The sequence below is a fragment of the Anser cygnoides genome, chromosome 1 (genome assembly GCF_040182565.1).
Source record: "Anser cygnoides isolate HZ-2024a breed goose chromosome 1, Taihu_goose_T2T_genome, whole genome shotgun sequence".
Taxonomy (NCBI): Eukaryota; Metazoa; Chordata; class Aves; order Anseriformes; family Anatidae; genus Anser; species Anser cygnoides.
This window is the reverse complement of record NC_089873.1, coordinates 6,051,286-6,073,980: the sequence shown is the minus strand read 5'-3', so window position 1 is coordinate 6,073,980 and position 22,695 is coordinate 6,051,286. Positions and strand designations below refer to the sequence as shown.

Genomic DNA, 22,695 nt, shown 5'->3' with positions numbered 1-22,695 from the left:
AACAGCCAAAACAGAAAGGTGAACACACTTGCTATGTGCCACGTATCAGGCAGTGGGAGAACCATGCCTAGATGGAGCAAAGGCACCTACGATTTTAAATCATCCTTATTTATTAGATCATATATTGCTAAGACTGTTGTCTTATGAAAAGGAAAGACACATAATAACACCAGTGATGATTAAAAAAGAGAAATCCAGTTTGATATTCAGAGCCCAGGCTGAACATGCTTAGGTCCCAGTTAAAACAGGAACCTGGTGTTCCCTTATGTACTCAATTTCTTGCAGTATCCCAGTGAGATGTTTGAGTCATGCTATTTCACAGCTTCATTTTTCAAAGAACCTCAAGTAACTACAGTTTCTGGACACTAATACAGTAACATCACTGAAAATTTAGTGTGTGCACAAGGTGTTCCCACAGAGCAACTCATCATAAAGTTTTGAAGCAAGATATTTAACTTGGCCATCTTTTAAGAGGTGAATCCTTCACATCCTTAAGCATAAATAGTCTGGTTAGGTTTGCAGTTGGGAATCACCTCTGTTCATCCAAAATGAAAATCTGAAAGCAAACCCTTTTCCTATGGGAGACCCTCCCAGCAAAATTCAGAACTGTACACAAAGAGAAAATACTCTTTTCTCGTACTATTTTTCTTTGTGCACTGAGATATAAAGTAGTGTCAACCCCAGGCGTTTGGGTTAAAAAAAAAAAACAACAAAACAAACAGATTGAATTCAAGTCTATACCTCTTGGGGGAAAAAAAAAAGGCAACATTGTTTTCATGATGTTAACAAAATAGGTGAAGACAAAAACAAACACACACCTGAAATGCATTTAACAAGGAAATTTTACATGGAAAGGAAATGAGATTTACTCACAAAGGTTTAATCCAATCATACTATATATAAATGTATGTCAGGAAAATGCTGTCTTCAGGTATCTGATACACCTATATCAATCCCAAGGCTTAGCTGGTGCAGCAGGAGGGTGTGCTATAGCGTACCAATGTGTCCAAAAAGCTCTGAATATTTACTTTTAAAAACTCACAGTTGGCCATAAAGTTCATCTTTAAAAGACGTTACCAAAAAATTCACAGAAATAACAACGTGGCTTGTTAAAATTAAATACCCATGTGCAGCTTGGCACAAAACCTCATTCTGATTTCACTTCCATAGTACATAATTTGTTGTCAGATCCCTTTCTAATCTTACTTCAATAAAATATGCTTGACATCAAGATCCATATATGTTGCTTTCAATACTGCCTATAAACACGTCTCTCTGCTTTGCTTTAAATGGAACCTCAGGGTACAAAGCAATACAACACAAAAATAATTGTGCCACTTTATGGTTCTGAAAGCCATGCAACTTTAAAAGAACAGCTCAACAAATTGGAATGATAAAAACATCTTTATTACATACAATTTTAAGATATATATATTTTTAAATTCACGTCCTCATGATGAAAGAGCTAATGAAGAGATGAAAGGAAAACAGAGGTTATTTTCAGAGGATTAAAATGCTCAGCACGGCCTAGAGACAGCAATAATATAAAAATGTATGTCTAGGGACTTAGTAAATTCACCTAAACAGGCTGGCATCTGCATGAATGGAAACACAATTGCTTTTAATATCAAGCCGTCAGCCTATTGTGTTTCATAACGACAAAGGAAATTCAAACAAAACAAGAGAGTTGCTTTGTAATTGCAGGGGAAACACAGGCAAATGCTGCCTCCATTTTAGTCTGTGTAAAATTGCTGGAGTTTGCATTGCACAGGAGTCTTTTCCAAACCAAAGAAGTTCAAATATTAATTAAAAAAGATAAAATAAAAACACACAAAACAACCCCACAACCTAAGATGGACCTTTGAACTACTTGCCAGTAAGAGACATTTGTTCTATGCACTCCTGTGGTCAGAAGCTTACAGACACTAATCCTTTTTGCCTGAGCACCTTTTTTTTCAATCATTATGTTACTAGAGGTAAAAACCAAAGCCCACTCCAGAGGCCAGGGCCCTGGAGGAGAGGGTTTAGCTGAAAAGCATCAGCTAGAGGAGGAAGGATAACACTGCGTTTATTGCAGCAGGCTTTACTCCATGAGACCTGGATTACCGTTTTCATTTTTGACAGAGGATTTCCATGTCACTTTGGGCAAGGCACCTAATTATACCCATTCATATCACAGTAACAACTATTGTCTTTCTCTTCTGCCTCCTCCAGCCATATGCTAGCAGAGAAGGAGTGTGTGTAAGAGGGTGTACATATGCTGCCAAGCGCAACAAATCCCATCGTTCACCTCCAAGCCCCAATGTCACATTGCTGTGGTCAGCAACTTACATCTGCCTGTGTGCTTCTGGCCAGCAAAGGACAATTACTGAAATATGTGTCAAATAAACTTCTTCCTGTTTTTTGTTGCTTTATTCATTTTTCTCCTTTCTTTTTGAATGAAAAAAAAAAAAAGACACTCCCTCTCCCCCAAACATAAAAGAAAAATAACCCCCAAAACACAAACCATTCTTGAGAAAATTTCAGCTACAGCATTCAGTAACTAATCTCAGCTCTGGAGTCCACCTCTTATGTAGACAGCAGCAGGTCTCCCTGCCTCTCCTGTGGCTGACATGGCCGTATCTAGGCCCAGCACCATAGTACTGTGGGATTCCGGACACACCTCGTTGCCCTGCACACTCCCTTCAAGTGGGATGATTTCCCTCATTCACTTGCTATAGTGCATGAGCATCCTGCGTATCTTTTACAGTGGAATCAACTACATAGCAAACTTGGCAAAAATATATATATATCAGAAACTCAAAACAATCTGAAGTTTGATGCAAGGCGATGTTCTGTCCCTCCCTGACTTTTCTAAGGCATAATCAAACTCAAGTCCAACAGATACAATTATACAATTATGTGCCAATTGTCTGTGATTTTTCAGATGTGAGAGTCCCTTACTATGCAATCACCCTTTGAAGCACAGCTGAGATGTTTTGGCATCCGGCATCCCTCCAGAGCATTCGTAAATTGGTGGTACAACTCACCCTCACAGGTCCTGCCCCATTTATCAATAACTTGTAGCCAGCTACACAGAGGATCCCAGTTTTCCTTATCCCACTTGGGACAAAACTGCTCAAGAAACATTGATCAAATGTAGATGCGATAAAAGAAGCGACTCTGCCTCTTTCACCACAATCCTCTGTACTGTTTAAATTGAAATAACTCACATTTTCCATCTTACATTTTTTTTTTCCAAGAGAAAGCAGCAAGAGAATCATTGTTTTGGCCTCAAGGCATTCATCAAGCCCTCTCATTTCTTTCTGGAGTTCAGCAGAGTAGCCACTTTATCTGGTGTGTGATTGGATAGATTTTTTTTCCCCAGGAAGATACTTCATTTTAGTGTATATGGAAGGTATACTGCACATAGAAACCAGGGGAATAGAGTAGCAAGGCACTAAATCTATCTACTAAAGAACATTTATTCAAAGACAACCACAAGGCTCAATCTAATTGACAATTTCTGCTTGGGGCCTATGATTAAAATACGAAGGCTGCTGCAGGTAAGAACAGGAAAGAACTAGCATTGCCATTGGCAAGAGCTTGCACAATAGCTGTCATGACCAGCAGTTATCACCAATTTGATTTTAGCACCTAGTATTAATCAAGATGTAATGAAAAAAGGCTTCAACTCAACAGCAGGGCATAGCCCAGGGCAATAAGGGGTTTGGGAGAGAGTGCACAGTGGGGTAGGTGGTTACAAGTATCCTCTGGAATGTATGTTTGATATCCTAGACATGCATGTGTGAAATAGTCATTTTTTAACAACATGCTTTAGGCACATTAACCCATACAATATCTGTTGCTGTTTTCCATGACCTCATCAACCCAATGAGATTCTTCATAAATATTTTCTTCACTTAACGTCCCCTCTTTACAAAGGAAAAACAGTGGAAGTTAAGAGTTTGTTTCTGTGTCTTATGGGTTCCCCATCAATTCAACGCCTACAGACGACGACTACACTATGAACTTGGTGCGACTCAGAGCGCACCTGTCAGGAGGAATTCCAAAGCCTTGGAGAAAACTGTGGAAAATGGTTTCTTAACTTTCTGTAGTAAGATTCCAAGACCAACTATGCCTGTCACTCCTTATTCCAGCTTCAAGATATAGACTATTGTTTTACACCTACTTTGCTGTGTCTTTCCTGTGCAAAGTTAAGCCACTTAAAATACTTTATCATTTTTCCCGCTTTTTAAGAGCGGTTCACTTTTTAGAAAGAGCAGAACATCACATATATTCAAATTTGTCCTTAAAATTTGTTAGCTGCAAAATGTGTACACAAATAATCTGTATCAAAAGACAGTGTGGAAAGTTCATCTCCGTACTCACTAATGGATGCAACTATCTTCATTTATACACATTTTTGACAGAAACCACTTATGTCACAGGCTTGCTCCCCTTCTCCAAGGGCTCTCTTCCCATAGCTGACGATCTTTAACAGATTATTTGAGGAAAATGGGGTGGTGGTGCTGTAATTTGTGCCAAAGAGTACCAAAGAAAGCTAGATGATTAAAGTAAGCTTTGAGTTCAAAACAAAGTTTGCTATTTAATACCATATAAACTCATTCATATTCAAAAAACTAATTAGAAAATGCACAAAAGGTGTGTAATAAATCCTACCCACTCTTTACAGAGTACCGTTTAATTCAAGATATTACATATTTTATTTACGTTGTTGGGAAGTTGACTAGCATTGGAATGACAACCACAATCTCTGGAATATACTTATGATTATGTTGTTGCTTACAGTCCTGCAACCTACTATAAATACTATTTAAAGAATTACTATAATTCCACATCATCTTTGTGCCTGTATAGCATGTGCATGCATATGTATGCATGACATGTTTAAGGCTATAACATTTAGAAGCCAGAATTTGTTTTGTACTTTGAAAAGCATTCCATATCACCACTTAGGGAGTGTACTTACATATACAGGCTTAAATATCTGCTAACGTTGCAGCAGACCATTTACAGGGGTACAAGGTGTTATTTAGGAACTAAGAATATTCAGTTTTACTCTACTGGATCACCTCACACACCACATTCACCCTTTGGTTGCAAAATGTTAATGTCCCCTACAGGTAGGCTGCTGCTGGTCTGGGAAGGCTGGGCAAGATGCTGTGTTGGCCATGCTGTGCCACTGCTCACAGTAACGCATCTTGGCCATAACCATCTGTCATCGTTTTGGCTGGGATAGAGTAAATTCTCTTTGTAGAGATTTGTATGATGCTGTGTTTTGGATTTTTGATGGAAATAGAGGTGATAACACCCTCATGTTTTAGGTGTGCAGAGCAGTGCTTACACATAGCCAAGGACTCTTCTGCTTCTTGTGCTGCCCTGCCAGCGAGGAAGCTGGGGGTGCACCAGGAGCTGGGAGGGGACACAGCCAGGACAGCTGGCCCAGGCTGACCAAAGGCATGTCCTGTACCATGTGGTGTCATGTCTATTGATAAAAACTGGGTAAAGAGAGAGGAGGATGTTCAGAGTGATGGTGTTTGTCTTCCCAAGAAACCATTAAGTGTAATGAGCCCTGCTTTCCTGAACAGGAAGTTTTTGGCTGAACACCTTCCTGCTGATGAGCAGTGAAATAATTCTTTGTTTTGCTTTGCTTGTATGCACAGCTTTCGCTTTACCCAGTAAACTGTCTTTGCCTCAACCCACAAGATCTTGCACTTTTACCTTTCTGATTCTCTCCTCCATCCCCCCCGGGGAGAGGGAATGAGTGGCTGTGTGGGGCTAAGCTGCCTGCCAGGTTAAACCACAATGCCAGCCACTGTCTTGAGGCATCTCCCAACATTCATTGCCACCCCTCTCCCTCATAACCCAAACTTGACCCACATCCCACGTCTTTCCTCCAGTTGTGATCATTTTCTCCTTTCAGAGTCCTCTCTTGCTCTCCAAGACTACTTCTTTGTGGGAACCTGTCTTCTCAGCCTCCTCTTCTTTCTAGGCCCTGAAAGTGCCCATTTACCAATCAAAATAGTCATATGACCAGCCTGCTAATTGGTGAACCAGAGTTACATCTCTCTGTTAACAACAGGATTTAGGACATGCCACTTTGGTTTAGTTCAGCTGTTGACAAAATTTACAACCAGCCTGTACCAGTTGCAGATAGGAAGTACCAGGCTTCTGTTTGACAGAAAAGCTCAAATGTGGACATTCATACTGCCCCCATCCCAATTTTTTGTTGTCTTTTTTTCCCCCGCAACAGTTGTCAGACGTATTAACTCATCTCCTGCAAGCACCTCATTGCAAAGTCACATGGTTTGAAGCAAAGGAAAAGACAAAATCTATTTTGTATATGGATAGAACACTTGTTTACTGATAAGGATATGACTCTCTTATTTTTGTTAAGAGGTGTAAAGCAGGCATTAGTCTATTGATTTATGTGTATCAGCACTTGTATCAACTCACCCTCTGCTAGATAACTTGAGTTGCTGCTACATTTCACAAGAATCTCCACAAGGCAGCAAGCATAACTCATAAGCTAGATACATCCCTCCCCCCAAAATACCAAACACATTTAATCATGCCCACAAATATTAGCTTTAGCCTTATGTAAGCTTCGAATGAGCACACAACTCTTACTATCACTATTTGAAGTCTAAAACACTGGCATGATTCCCAGGTAAACCACTGTGATTTTGGAGAACACCAGGAAATTCAAGCGAAGCAGTAAAATTCAGCCTGCCCCAAAAAAGCAAATATGTTCCTTTGCCAAACAAAACTTCACAACAAAGTTAAACACAGTATTAGAAACAATTAAGATTCACAGAAAAGAAATGCTGAGAGAGGTTCAATAACCTAATCAAAGCATGTCTCCAAACCGGGGTTCTGTTTCCAAATATTTGATACACGAGCATGGAATCCTGTAACTGACAGGCTTCTGAGTCGAGTACGGTTAAATGCAGCTAGTACCACAAAGGAGATGCCTGCAACAAGAACTGGCTTAAAACATTCCCAACCAATGTCTCAATTTTAGACTGTGCAGCTCTGAAAAAAAAAATCCAGTGCTTGGGCTAGTCTCAGGATGCTGCCAGAAGGCTCTCTTAGGAGTTCAAATTCCAAAAAATGAGAGCATGAAAAATTTTTGAAGCACTAGCCATCATTTTTCCTGTCTCAGTGAGTGCCAGTGAGCAAGAGGATCATTGAAAACTTGGCTATAGACCTCTCATTTTCATTTTGTTTCTTTTAAACAAATAGTTCAGCCTAACAATCTCCAGGACAAACACAGCAAAACAAAAAAGATCCCCACCCAGCACTCTGACAATAAAGCCTTTGGTTTGGCTAAGTCTTCTTGGACATAAGTGGATTGTCTTCACACAATCTGGGGACATGCAACTAAGATTGATTACTCCTGGTATGAGGTCTTAAAAGTAAGAACTGCAAGCCATAAGCATGAGAATATAAAATCTTTTCCCAGTGTTTTCCTGAAGTGTCCTGTTGGAAATCTTCACAAGCTGATGTCTTCCGTGAAAGCTGGGCAGCAGTTTCTTTAATACGCATTAAAGGACATGAAAATTTTGCCCAGAGACAGGACAGATGCTTCTGCTTGAAGTCAGGAAACAAGAACTACTTGTATCACAAGTACTTTAGACTGATTTGAAAATACAGTATCACAGTTGAAGCAGAAGTCAACATTTGGTCTGAAGTTCACGGGGAATTCAGAGAGGTTTTTTCTGTTACTTTGCGAGGTCAGAAAAGTTCCTGTTCCAGAAACTTGTGGGCTGACAACTTCAAAAGAAATGTAGATCTCAAAGTAAGTCCTAAGATTCTGCAATAATCTTAGGGTGGAAATAAAGAAAGCCCCACCATGTGGTTTTCTATATTAAAGGAAAATACTACTAGCAAATTTGTACATTTTGATGTTCTGACTGAAAAGTTTATTGACTTTAAATGTCTTGGTGTACAAATGAGCATCTGTGCCTTTCCATGAATTTTTATAGACTAGAAATCCCCACTCACATAAGCATTTTTTTCCAGAATCCAAGGAATTTTATAACTATGAAAACTGACAATACTGGATTCATTCATTACCTTTGCTCCTACGGATTCCCCCATACTGGGATGATGGTCAACACTGTATTTCCCCATGATACAAATATCAAACTCTTAACAAAGATTATTCTTCCTCTCTGCCCCGTCCCCCCCTCAGCACCACCACACAGAACAAAGAATATGAGGTTTCATAGCTTGTATTGTTGCCCTCTTAAAAACAAAATGGAGAAAAGGAGAATTGTGCCCCCCCCCCCCCCCCAAAAAAAAGGGGGGGGGGGAGAGGAAAGACAAAAATAAACTATTTTCCAATCTTAACAGCCATGTTTATGTGCAGGTTGGATTTTATTTGATGCCAGAAACTTTGTATTTTTTCCAAGGAAGGGAAAGAGGGAACGTTCAAAATCAGCTATTTGGCAAAGAGAATGTAAAGCTGCAAAGAAGCAAGAATTTATTGGGGTAATTAAGTTAAGGATCATTCCTCAGATTAGATTCAATTTACCACAAGTGTAAAAAACACTCAAAGGTTCAACTCTAGTTTTGATGCTCATGTAACCGAACGCCTAACATTTGTCGAGCTAAGTTGACTATTATTGATTAAAAAAAAAAAGTTTTGGGTTGGAAGGGACTGTAACAATCATCTAGTTCCAACCCCCTGCCATGAGCAGGGACACCTCCCCCCAGCCCAGGCTGCCCAAAGCCCCATTCGGCCTGGCCTTGGGCACTGCCAGGGATGGGGCAGCCACAGCTCCTCTGGGCAGCCTGGGCCAGGGCCTCACCACCCTCACAGTGAAGATTTTCTTCCTTATATCTAATCTAAACCTAGCCTCTTTTAGCCATTCCCCCTTGTTCTACCACTACAGTCGCTGACCAAGAGTCCCCTTCCAGCCTTCCTGCAGCCCTCTTTAGGTACTAGAAGGAATGAACATCATGGTCCTTCCCCACTCTCCTTAGGGAGTAGATGTGTAAATGTAGTCACATACATATTATCTTAACCCCTCCCACCTCTTTTGAGCTTCTTGGCCAGCTTCAGAGACAGCTGGTAGAGGTGGCAGTCTCAAAAATACTAACTGCTTTTCCAAGCTTCATGGCAATAGGCAGTAAGCTAAAGACAGAGAGCCTATTAGGGGTGCTGCTTCAGAAAAGGATGCTTTTCATCCTCAAGAACCCCAAACAAAATAAAATCCACCCCATAGCAAATGAAATTAATAATACAAACCAAACAAACACAAAAAACCTGAAATCACCAGAAATACAGGAAAAAAAAAATTAACCAGGAAAACCTTTGTAAGTCTGATCCCACATTTGATTCAAGAAAAGAGTATTCAACTAAGGTGCACATTTAAAAAAAGTAAGCAAAACGAACAAACAGAAACAACATGCACACACCACAAAATTAAAAAAGAAAATGGGATTCCAATGGTTTCTATTTTTCCACAATAATTTTTCATCCTTAAAATGGAAAGGACATAGAGTAAAAAAAACCTAGAATTTCAAAGTAATAAAGTTTTTCTATTTAAGAAAATATCTTGGTTGAACTTACGGATCTTGCCACACAAAAGTAGAATTAAATGAAAATCAGAATAGGTCCAAGTTATACCAAGGCCAGCTGTGCACATAATGCTGTTTACTGTTTCTGTATTTTCAAGTGCACTATCCAACTTGAGAAAGTTTGCATTGCAACATACAAAAGATCTTACAATCTTGAAATCTTCAGGACCCTGTCTTTTCTGGCCAGCCTAATCTAATGCTTTACCTCAGTGCTATGCCTGAATTTATCTTTGATCATCAGTGCATCAAGCTCCCAGGAATTAAATGAGAATCTTGTTACATTAAAACAGTTGTTTATAATCAACCATGCACAAGCTGTTGGTATGGCTAGCTGCCACACAAATCAAGGTTAAAACAGACCAGACTTACAGCTGAAATACAACTAATATGACATTATTCTTTCAGACATTTGGTTAGGCTGACAAATTTGTAACACTGTAATTTACACAGTGTCCCTATGACATGTGGCAGTAATGCTATTGTGTACGGAGATTTTTTATCATGTGAAGGAGGGGGAGGAAATCTACATTTTCCTAATGCAAATCTTTCCCATAACAATTTCAGAATGCATGCTGGCTTGCAAAAGTATACAATTTACCTATCTGAGAGTACACGAAGTTCAAACAGTGATGGATAATTATTTTAATGCAATCCAAAATTACCCTGTAGAACTCATCGGTACAGAAAGTGGTTAAGATATCACATATAATACTGCTGCTAGATAAAACTATATTCTTCAGTAACACAAGACAGAATAAAATTTTCAAGCCTTTTTGATTGGTGCATTGCATCAGTAAAGTAAATACTGTTAGAATCCAGCATTAGGAAAGAAAATTCAATTAGTAGGATTTTAACACTCTTGTGTAACACAGGAACTGTCTCATGGGATCAGACAGGAGTTTGTTTTATATGACCTTCTATCCCTAAGGGGTACAAAAAGCCCACATGGATAGGGATATGTTCCCAAATAAGGAAAGATTCTTCTCAACTTCAGATAATAGTTGGCCAAAGCGTGGGGACTTAGATCCTTTCCCATCCATTTTAATCCTATCTAAGTGTAGATGCTCTCATCACCCATTAAAGTCATTTTATTTTCCTCCTCCCATTTCTAAGCATCTGGCCTCCATGGTATCCACTGGCACAGTATCCTACAAGCTAATTGTCACATGGGTTATTGGTTTCAAATATCTCACAAGATTCCCCCCCCCCCCCCCCCCCCCCCCCCAGCCTTTTGTGTTAGAACAAAATTCAAACAACAAAAGCCTAAATCACCATTTCTGAGAAGTGCTTATTATTCTGTGTAACTCTTTGCCTCCGTAATTAAACGCTCCTCATAAGGAAGTCCTTCTAGGTTTGAAATTATTAGCTAACTATTGCTGGAACCCCTCAGTTAAAGCATATTTTTATCATCTTCCTCGAGGAATTCAGAATTGGCTGCTACTACTGAGTAGATACAAAGCTACCATATATAGGTAACTACTCTGTTCCAGATCATCACATCTTAAGAAAGCATCATACATACTGATTATACAGCTTCCTCCCTGCAAAGCTGATTTTATTCCATAGTGTTACACCAGGCTTCCAGCTGCTGAAGAAATAAAAAATGCCCAGGGCTTTGCTGCTGAACTAATTCTGCTTTCCCATCCCACTTTCACCATGTAGATTTGTGCAAACTTCTTGTGTGGTCTGACTGCTGTTGTGTATTGTATGAACAAATGGGGGGAAAAAAAAAAGAAAAATGCAGAACTCATTTTTTCCTCCAAATTGTCATGTTTTGTGATGTTGCAACCTGGAATCCAGCATTTTTTCCATGTCCAAATCACAAGCTTTCTGTGTACATAGCTTGCTTTCATCAACGGAGATTGTATTTTCCTGCTGTTGTTCTAGCACGCATTTTCATATCTGCTTAAATTTAATCCATAACCCGAATTGCCAATACACAAGGAACAAATAACCCTGTAATAAGTTGCAGAGAGTTTAATAGGAAAACAAGGCAACGATTATTACTGTCAGATTAATACGGGCACACAGTACTTTCAAGCTAGGTTTCTATACATTACAGGACATTTTCTTAAAGGGTAACTATGATGTTTTTTCCATAAGTTAAATGTTTTTTTTTTTTTTCTCCTAGGATTTTTCTCCTATGATGCCAAGACAGTAAATATCTTTAACTGTAGCAAAAACAATTCTGTCAACTGTAACTTCTTATCTGCCTATAATAAGATAAAGTTGTGCCTCCTAGAACTGGACCTGCAACTTCATCCATGCTCATTCTCCTCATTTCCTCAACTCTACCGCACCAATGTGAACAACATGAATTTTCTTTGTAGTGAATCAAAGACTGTTTTTCTATTTTGTCGGTGTAAGAATAATTATTTATTCTTATTGTTGAACACTCTCCCATCTATGGCTATGCAGTATCCACAGATGAGAGAGAGAAGAAATGATGTAAAGTGGAATAACCACATCCCAGCCACATACTGTTAGGAAAATTCGGATTATATTTTACTATAGGAAATATTGCTAGAGAGGGTACATTTAAGTTAGGGGGATCTCTTAGCAGAACAGTAACTTGTTTTTCTCTGGGCTGAGGGGGGTGAAGAACTGTGACCTCTTTTAAATTCTATTTATATCACATAGACTTTTTCTCATAAGATGCAAGTAAAGACCTCAAAGTCCATGTAAAATAGATCTAGCCAGCTTTGAGGCATCACATAACGAGATTCTGGAGCTGCACTTCTAAGACCTGTGTACGCAGTGTAAACTCTCATTAACCACAGCTTATATGAATCTCAGCAAAGAGAACAAGTTACTGACCGCAGATGTAGCTGCAGTGCTCAGCAAACAACTGGGAGGTCTGAACTCATTGAAACAGCAGTCCCAGAGCTCTGTGAAGGAACCATGTTGCTCTGGGTTAAAAATGCAAACTGCTTTTTCAGAAATAAAAAAAAAAATCTCATCAAAAAAAAAAATCATGAAACCTTTAGCTCAAAAGGGTATCACAGAAATACTACTCTATGATACAGCAAGTTTGGTTTCCCCTACCACCACTTTTCAGTGATTTAAAGTTGGTATGCAACTTATATAGTGAGTTTACACAGCTTGTGTGCAAACTAGGATGTTATAGGTTTAAACTTATTAATAGATTATGCTAAATTTCTTAGTCTACTTGAATGCTAATTGAAAGAGCAAAGAACCAGGTCGTCTATTTCTTTTAAATAAAACATGGGGAAAATAACTAGAAAATTAAAACATAACGTAATCTTATTCCCAAGAGCTTTTCAGAGTCCAGAATTCAGACAGCGTAAAACTGGGCATCAACAGGCTGGAAGCAATTCATACAGATACGGCTCTGACCACAACATTTTTTTTCCCATTAGATCTAGAAATTTTCTGTATAAGAAAGATGTCAAGTCTTCTGCAAAACACATGGGTCCCAATTCTCAGTTAGTCTAAGCCAGTACATCTTGCTCAAAGGAGCTTTGTCAGTTCATGTCAGCTGGAAATCTAACCCCAAAAGTCACATAAAAGACCATGCCAATTAATTCCTGTTGGATTCAATGAGAGTTTACATCAGTGTTTAAATACTTGAGGCCTTTCATACCTTTCTCCCCCTTCCAAGCCTGTAATTCTTCCCAGGGCTCTGGCTACATAAACCCTTTATTTTGGCATGTCCAACCAAAACTTGACCCCGGTCAGCAGCATTCTGCAACTCTTGCCAAGACCAGCTTTTCCAACACGGGGAAGTCCAAGGGCTGTGGGGACTCCACCAGTCTCCACAATGACAGCTGCTGGCAGGACTGAAATTCTTCCTTAAAACCACAGAAGGGTAGAAAGGATGGCCAGCTGAAGGGCCACATTAGCAAACATGTCCAGCAGCTCTGCTGATGGGGTACGTAAATGGAGGCTCAAATACATAACATAGATCACACATTCCTTCTTGAAGGAATTCACATGGAAAGCCGAGCAAACCTCCCAAGGACTAGAAACCACTTCTGGTTAACATGCACTAAAACCTTGCTTGCTTCGAGCAAAGATTAATTACAATCTTAGAGGTTGAGAAGTGAAGTTATGTCCAGCTGACAAATGCTTGAAGGCAAATTTAGTTACTATTTGCAGAACCAGACAGTTTCAGATTGAAATCTGCCGACGTCTCCTGATTCAGAATGAGTCTAATGGGAGGTACAGTGTTGGGATGACAAGTGTACATTAACTCACTTGTATATTTACAACCTACTTTAATTTGGTGTGGAGACTGTTAGGTCCACACATTTTTCAGAACTGGAATATCCACAGCTTTAAAACACTCGCTTAGAGACCTTTCTATAGCACATCTGTTTTCTTTGGGACCAGGAAACAGAGAACCCTATTTAAAATTAAAAAAAAACTCAAAACCTAAACTCCCTCCTCTTTAACTTTAAAGCTAAAGTTTACTCCAGCCTTTCCCTAGTACCTTACAAACTCTTGTGTGGAATATACTTAATGAAGCTGTTCAAGAGAATGTCTTGCCACAAAAGTCTATAGATAAGATTACCAACCTGCTGATGTAGTAAGAATGTAGTCTGCAGTTCACGTATCTCCAGCTGAGAATCAGTCTTCCACTACTGAAGACTCTTGTAAAATAACCTGAACAAGGAACTTAATGTTCTAACAAGTCCAAATAATTGGTCTTTATAAAGCATAACCAACCACAGACAATTTAACTTGACATCTATTTAAAAAAAAAATCTAGCACAACAAGACAGATTTTTCCAATAATCTGAAATATACACATTCAATGAAAGAGAAACGGTACAATTATGAGAATCACTGGAGCCTCCCAATATTACTTTGTTTAGAAAATCTTCACTTTTAAATCTCAGTTTAAAAATAAAAAATTAAATAAAAATCAGTACCTGCTGATCAACAGGAGTCCAGTAAGAACAATGGTCTGCTAACATCAGCTAGGGACCGATTCAAGAACAAGTGCCCCAGAATGAATTGTCAGAACAAACTCTGTGCACAAGGGCTGCGTGAAGTTTCTCAGATGAAGAATAATAATAAAAATAATAATAAAAATAATAAAAAGCCTCTTCTGCTGAGAAATTGGGAAACACACACAATCAAGGAAAAATAATCTGAGAAAGTTACATATTAACACAATTTGTGTGAAGTTTTTTTTTTTTAAACAAATTTAGCGTGTAATCATTAGAAGCACGTTAAGAGGTTGGATGCTAACATTTAGGTTACACTAAAAATTTTTTTTAGTGCCAGAAAACATCCTTCAGAAGTAGTTGAGCTCCTGAAGTCAAAACATCTTCCTTGGGAGACACTGATACACATCAGACAGCATCCACAGGGAACAGTTAGAGAAGTTTCCTTACAGACAAGAAAATCTGATCTTTCTTAGGTCAAGCAAGAAACAAACAAACAAAATCTCCTGGATCTTGATGCAGGGACCCAGCAAGGGAGACTGCAAATCTCCCTAGTTCCTGCCTGTTCTGGTCCATAGTTGGTACAGCGCCTCATGATTAGCCATGGGTGCAGGAGATCCTTAACAGACCTCTCCTCAACAGACCGAAGCCCATTATTTAGACAATGCTGTAATAACTGCTAAAGAGGTTCACTGCTGTGATTACACCTGACGTGGACATAGAAGACAGTGGGGTATGCTACCAAACACTGGGAAAGTGCCATGTGATCTGTGTACCTCTGAACAAAGGTGATGAACCACAGGTGTATAGAAGTGCATTTACACTGGAGAAGGGGGGGGGGGGGGGGGGGGGGGGGGGGGGAAGAGAAAAAAGAAAAATTAAGGAGAGAAAAGAATGAATCTGTGAAAACTTATTTACCTGTGTAGCAGTGAGAGCAGAAAAAAAGCAGTTCTGCAGAGAAGGAGCCACATATCAAAGAAGAGATGAAACTTCGGGTGGGGGCAGGCACATTAATAAAGCAGAACAGCAACTGAGCTTACAAATTGTTATAAAGGGTTACTGGAACAAAAGTGTTTAAAAAAAGTAAATAAAACAACAAAACTAATTTGTCATTGGGTGAACCTCAGACAGAGCATTCAGTTCTGGTTTCCAGACTTCAGCCAGCTTCAGCCTAGCAATTTATTGGAAAAATAAAAAGCTGGTGCACGGAGGAAATTTCTGTGACTGTGAAGCTGCCTTGTGAAGGCAGAAATACTGAGAAAAGGGTTTTAGTAAGTGAGCATGAAATTACTTGCTCTCAAAAGAGTTAAATTCTAGTTTCATTTAAGAAAATAATGTTTTATGAAGGCAGGCACTAAAGAGCCCAGCCCAAGAGCGATCCCTCATTGCCGTAGGCTCTCTATGGACAGAACTGTAAGTCTCTAGAGCCACAAAAAAAAAAAATATAGATAAGACAGGTATTAATAACTCCATTTTACTGGTGGGAACTGAGGCACACAGAGATTAAGTAACTCATCCAAACTGACTCAGAGTCTAGGAAAGCTTGAAATTACAGCCTTATCTCTCAAAGCACAATCTAACATCTCCACTGTCCTTTGCGATCTACAGGTGATTTCCTCCTTATTTTAGTTCCACTGAATGCAGAACCAGACAAGCTTAAAATGTGCAATGGGTTAGTTGTAAATGACTTATGGAGACCCGCACGTTAGAACTCTCATTGACTTGTGAGGTGAAGGTGATGAAATGGTAGATGGAAGTCGATACGACTAAGTAATGTATGTAGGAAAGGAGCATCCTGCTTTTATCTGCATCCTGCAAAACGTACATCCTTGTAACCGTGTGTCACTAATCACCAGGCAGGAATTTAATTTTGCAGTACAATAGATGCAGAAAAAACATGACCTCCCCACCCTCCAGAGAAATAAACCTGAACTCAGCATCTCAAGGTCCTGCTTGTTTTGACTTGGACCAGATGGACCCAGAAGTCCCTTCCAACCTCAGCCATGTCAGGATTCTGTGAAAACACTTCAAGAAGCTACCATGTGTCCCAAAACATAGAAGCAAGACAAATTTACACTTATAAAAGAGCCCTTCCAACACATTGCTTTGTTAATGTAGATGCAACCAGTGGGTCAAGCTGCAAAATTTCTTTGCTTCAAGTTGTCATGGGTTCAAAGTTAAAAATGCAAAACCAGTGAGATAAATTCACGGAGGAATCATTCATCAAGAAAAGTCATCACTGCTGGCATAGGAAGTCCCTGAACTGCAAATTACTGGTGGCTGGGAGAATACAACTGCACACTTGGCATCCTACACTCTCGCTAAGCACCTGCATTACTGGCATGGTAATTTTATATTGCATGTGTTAGGGGTTAGGGCAATTTAAACAGTTAGGCAAAGGAATACAGAGGCAGTGATAAGTAAACCTCTTTGTGAAAGAACATTCATTTGAATTGGATGGTTAAATCCTCCGTGAAGCACCTGGAAGATTTAACAACTCATGTCCAAATGAACAAGATGTAATGAGCTTGTATACAGGCTTGATATGAAAAGTGGATTGTTTTTAGTAAAACAGTGGAGAATAACCTCTTATTGAAAAGAGCAATATTGAATTTTAATCAAGGGAAAAATAAAGATGAAAGAATAAATCAGCACAGGCTTAGAGAAGGACTAGATGACTTTCTCAGCCATCAACAATAAATGCTGAAGTGTGCTACATCTTAATCTGCTATTTTCTGTTATTTTTACTTTTTCAATCACCCCATATATGATGCCTTTCTACGAAGACGAAGAAAAAAATAGAAAACCAAACCAAGAAAAACTGCCAGTATTGTCCTCTGCAAAGTGCAGAGAAAGCACGGATACCAGAGATGAAAAAGTGATTAAAAACACATACTTCGATATAGCTGGCTCTCATTTTTTATCCCACTATTACTGAAGAGTTGCACATTCAAACTGAAAGCAGGGGAATCCCAACTACATTTTGCTGGTCATATTTTATATATTAGAGCTTAGTCACAACTTGCATCCTCCTGGTGATTCTCATCCACGTAATAACTTGGGACTTACCTGACCCTCACTAACATCCCTTTCAGTGCTATCTCGTACATGACCTATATTTGCAGAGCGGTTAGCTGGAAAACTATTTCTTAAATATGTTTTTAGTTATGACGAGATCCACACGCCCTCTTTTTGCGCCTTTTTTTTTTTAAGCAAGCATATTGTGGCAATTATGGAGCAATTAGTATTCTCCATTGACATCCAAAATTCCATTATCTGTATTTCGTGGTGGTGACGGAGTCCAGCATTATGTCCCTGGGCCAAACCTTCGGGGCTCTTTTGGTTTTGTTTCTGAGGAGTGGGTGGAGACAATATTGTTCAGGTCCTCAGAGTAAAGCATATGTGAAACCATTTTTCCCCCTTTCTGAACAGCAGTTTGCTGCTGGGGGGGGCATATACTAAACCAGTTTGCTCCAGTACTGAATACAACCGAGGATGCCTTACCGTATCTCAAGTTTTGCTGAGCTGGAAAGCCAGGAGCCGAAGCAGTAATAGGATTTGCAATGCTACAGTTCTCTCTGTTTACTGTTCTATGCCAACAATTAAATGTGAGCCATTGCATTTCTGAGCCACTTCTTTGCCATTCTGCAAATCTGAGACATTTCTGCCCTCTTTTCCAAGTTTGAACCCCTTGAAGCCATTTAACCCACCTTAATTCACAAATAATCAGAGGAGGGGGGTGTTGGATAAGGACTTTTTACCCCAACTAGCTTACAATACCAACACAACAAGGCTGAAATTACACCTCCTGCACTGACTTCCTAAGCATGGAAGGCACTTCTGTCCTTTTGGGGTGGTGTGTGTGGTGGGAAATGGCATTTTGGAGAGAACATTTGAATTGGTACATCCATCCTACACAGGACACGTTCCCAACTTCGTTAGCCAAGCTATATATTCCTGCTCAGTAGGACTTGTGAAATTTAGGTCATCTGCATGCAGAGCAGTACAGCAAGACTTTGCTGCTTCACAGGCTTTAACTTCTCCACTCATTTGAGTGAAAACTTCTACTTTTTGGATTTCACTATGAGGTCGAGAAGTCAAGTTAAAAACTATCCCCCTTCAGTCCCCCCAGCCCCAGCAATGAGCCATAGAAAGGTTACATACTTCTTCAGGGAGGAATGCAAATGGGTGTAAGGTCTTCCCTGTGTAGGTAACTCATGATTTATGGCACTGTAGTTAGTCTTGTTGGAGCCAAATTAAGGGATAGAAGCAACAGAGGAGACATGGCCTTGAGGGATTTTCTTTCTGTGCTTCTCCTTGCCAGGTTACTGCTCTACTCTAGCTGCTGTTGAGGTTCATAGCACAGGCGCTGGCTTCTGAAGCAGCAACCAAAGCCATCCCTGTCACATATGAGGATAAAAAACATGCCACAGAAGTACAGGGAGGATTTGGGACAGGGGTTAGAACAGCTGTTCTCTGTCTCTCCTGTGCCCTCAGGGGGCTAGATCCCACCTTCTGTAACCCTTCAGAGCCAGGTAAATGGGGTTTTTGTGTCCATGGAGGGCTGGTGAGCACAGACCATTTGTTGGTATGGCTCTGAAGTGTCTCAAAAAGGCCTGAAGTTTTGCCAGCCTCTCCTGACTCCAACAGACACCACTTATTCTGGTTACACTACAGAGAGTGACAAGGCATCTATGAGGGAAGATCCGGCAGAAGTGTGTTAATGTCAAAGAATAGGTGTTATGCTGGGAGCTTATTTGAAAAGAAACACGAGGGGAAAAAAAAAAAAAAAAAGATCTGAGCTCTCAAGAGATTTACTTTCCAATAACTTTAATATTCAGATCACTGAGAAGAAACCCAGTGAAAAAAATATTTTCTGAAGTGGGTTTTGTTGTTTTGCTCTGTACATTAACTGGCGTTCAGAGGCCCTAACGTGAATCCAGTGGGTGCCAAGACTTTCTGGAAAGTATTGTACCTCTTACCATCCTACCCCAGACAGAAACAACAGAAGAGGGAGGCCTGATGTAATATTATATACACACCATGCAACCATTTATTTGTTTTAATACCTCTGCCAGCTCTCCCAGTAAAATTATTTTACCCCCAGCCACGAGATCTGCCTTCCAGCTAAGCAGGTCTCAAATTGTGAGTGAGTCACAGAATAAATTACAGGGGGTGCACAAGACAAACAAAACGGGGAATTTGCCACCATGGGATACTACTCTCAAGCTGATTGCAGCATTTGCTGCTGCATTTCATTTGGATCTTACGGAATTACTTCATGTCACCTGAGCGGAACACACCTTTACTTTCTTGTAAAGAAGCTAAAATTTATAAGGAAAAGTAGAATTGGCTTTACAATTTAATAAATCACAAGCCATGAGCTGCATGTTGACTTCCAACTAATTTTTTTTTTTAAAACTATCACTATCATTTTACTTATACTGAATAGTGCCTCTTCCCACCTTTTAACACTCTGCATCCTGCAGCTGATCCGTACAGAGTTGCTGCTGCAATCATGCACAGTAACTACATAAAGAAGTGTCCAGTAAATCAATTTAATCACATCCCTGACCTACCCTGTGTCTGTAAAGCTCTAATCTCCAGGTTCACACACAAAGTTAGGAAATTTCTGTCATGCTGTAGGAAAGAGCACCAGGGAGATATTTCTGGTACAGTCATATAAACATGTCATTTTTCTAAGAAAACAGAATTCTTTGAGAGGGCAACAGTCTCTCCTCAAATCATCTCAACTTTCAAGTCCTCCATGTCATCCCTCCACTCAGCAAAAACCTGGTATCACCTGACTAGATCGGCAGAGGAATCAGAAGTTGTCTCAGAACGGGATAAACTTCACAAAGAATTCCTAGAATAGCTTTTTCTGGCGCACACATGCAGCAGACGACACATATGGCGCTCTGCAAAAGCACTTCCCTGGCATTCGCTCGGGATGACTCACAGGAGTCACTCCAGCTCAGATCACCCTAATATGACCACCCTTCCCTGATGACACTCAGACCGCTGAGCCTGCAGCACGCTAGCCTCTATGCTGAAGTTTAGGAAGTCAAACAGAATCTAGTCACCACGAGCTGACAGTCCTAAATGACTTAACAACAAAAAATAAAAATAAAATTAAAAAAAAAATCAAGAACTAAACTTGCAGTAAAACTGCTTAGCCAATTCTCACACCACAGACAAGCATTAAGGATTTTAGTCCACATTGCTATGCACAGGCTCTCTGAAGATGAAATTTCAACTTATGAGAAAAGAAAGTTCAGCACTCTGCAAATATGAGGAAAAAAACTCATAATGTAAGTAGACTTTATGGTTTGACTTTTGAGGGGTTGTTTTTCAGCTCATGACACATTAAGCTATTAAAAATGTTGCTGCAAGAAGCTCACATATACTTTAACATTTTATATATTATAAAAAACAACAAAACAATTCACACACCTCTTCAAAATCCTTGCAATTATTCGCTTAAAAAAAAAAAACTTTATTAGGTGCAGCTTCATGTTTTGTATAACAGTTGAGGGAAATAAGCTTTATATTTAACTAATTTTATAATTTAACCAACTACATTCACCACAGATGTTTCCAATGTTTCAGTGAAGTTTCTGTAAACCATCTGCAAACTTTTTACATGTCGAGATTCTCAATAGGCAAAGCCATGCAATTAGAACAGCATTAAACACGGACATTTGACACTGTAGAGTTTTCATATCTTCAGCAGGCAATAACAGTGGGTTCCCCCCCTTTCCTCCCCTCCCCTTATCATTTTTAGCATTTCGAGTTACTGTTCTTCACTGTTCAAAGAATAAATAGTAGTACTGAGGGGAAAAATCAGTAACAACTTTTCAGTATCAAATACATGCCTTAAAGGGACAACAAATTGGAAGTTTCAAACCCAAAATGAAACGAGCACTTTTTAAAAAATTTTGATTTTTATACCCCCACAAGCCTGGTCTCCCCAACTTTCACGCTGGTTTTTGCTCCCCTAAAGTTTCCCACCCATTCCCCTGCAAAGTACAGCGAGGAAAGCAGAGAGTTAATCCTGCAGTTTCAACTGGTGCGAGCCTTTACTATTAACTTGAATTTACAGAGCAATCTTGAAAAAAAAAAAAAAAAAGTCCACACTTCCTCACTGCACTGTAACACCGAGAAGTATATTTTTAAAATCTCCCTCGGGTCTCTCTAAACATCTGCTTAAAGGTTTGCTGTATCTTAAAAGGGCTCTAATTACCAGAAACTCCTCTCTTACTTAAGCCCAGGGCTCACATTTCGATTATAACTCAAGCTCCAGTTAATTTAGGACTAAACCAAAAAACGCCTGTACCAAACAGAAGAAAACATAGGCCTACCTTAAAACTTTCCAGCCTTTCAGAGGATCCAAGTCAGAGATTATAGACACCATTGTATTAATAATAACAATAAAAATAATAATAATAATAAAAAAAAGAAAACGGCAGGGCAGCCTAACCACAAAAGCAGCAAGTACTCTACTCAGTGTGGGAATGACAACAAACCCAGCACAGCTCTTCCTCCTTCTCAAGCTGATAAGCACTTGTCCCAGCTTCTCTCCACCCCCAAAATCAATCTTGTGCTATATTGCTTCACAGTCCCAGTTTCATTTCTCCACCACTACCTTTTAAAGCCCTTGTAATCTGCTCCAACTGATCAAATGTGACCTTTTTGTAGCCCACTTTATTCCAAGCACAGCCCTCAGTTAAATCTCTCTTTATTAACACCGTCCTTCTTGGCTTTCTTTTGGAACAAACACAGCTCAAGCTTGAAGCCTCCAGTCTTTGCCAGCAATCATTTACAGATTACTGCAAGCTGCAGTCTTCTCCTTTTGGGTATTTCTTCCACCTCTGAGGTTTGCTTTTATATTATTTTCTGGAAGTTGCTGGGGGTCTCCCTTTCCCCATTCTGTGCAGGTTTGAGTTTGACACTTTTAAAGGAGGGACTTTCGAATTGCAACTCCTCTCCCACCCTTCCCTCCTCCCCTTGACTTCACCCCAATCTATACACACCCCCTTTCCCCCGCCTCCCGAAAAAGCAGTTCACAACTCTATGAATACAGCATCATCTTTCCCTCCCTCTCTCTCTCTGTCTTTCAAATCTAATAGACTTGATGGATTTGTAAGCTGAAGCTGTGACTGAAAGCAGTCTAATTTACAGCAAGAGTGCT

General features: G+C 39.7%; 1 protein-coding gene across 1 annotated transcript in view; it reads right to left on the bottom strand.

The window, feature by feature from the left end:
• Positions 1-22,407, bottom strand: part of CELF2 (CUGBP Elav-like family member 2) — a 374,770-nt gene extending 352,363 nt beyond the window's left edge. The window contains exon 1 of the mRNA XM_013185426.3: positions 21,866-22,407. Within this exon, the coding sequence (XP_013040880.1) occupies positions 21,866-21,918 (53 nt within the window). The 5' untranslated portion in view covers positions 21,919-22,407. The remainder of the gene's footprint in view (positions 1-21,865) is intronic.
• Between the last annotated feature and the right edge of the window lie 288 nt (positions 22,408-22,695).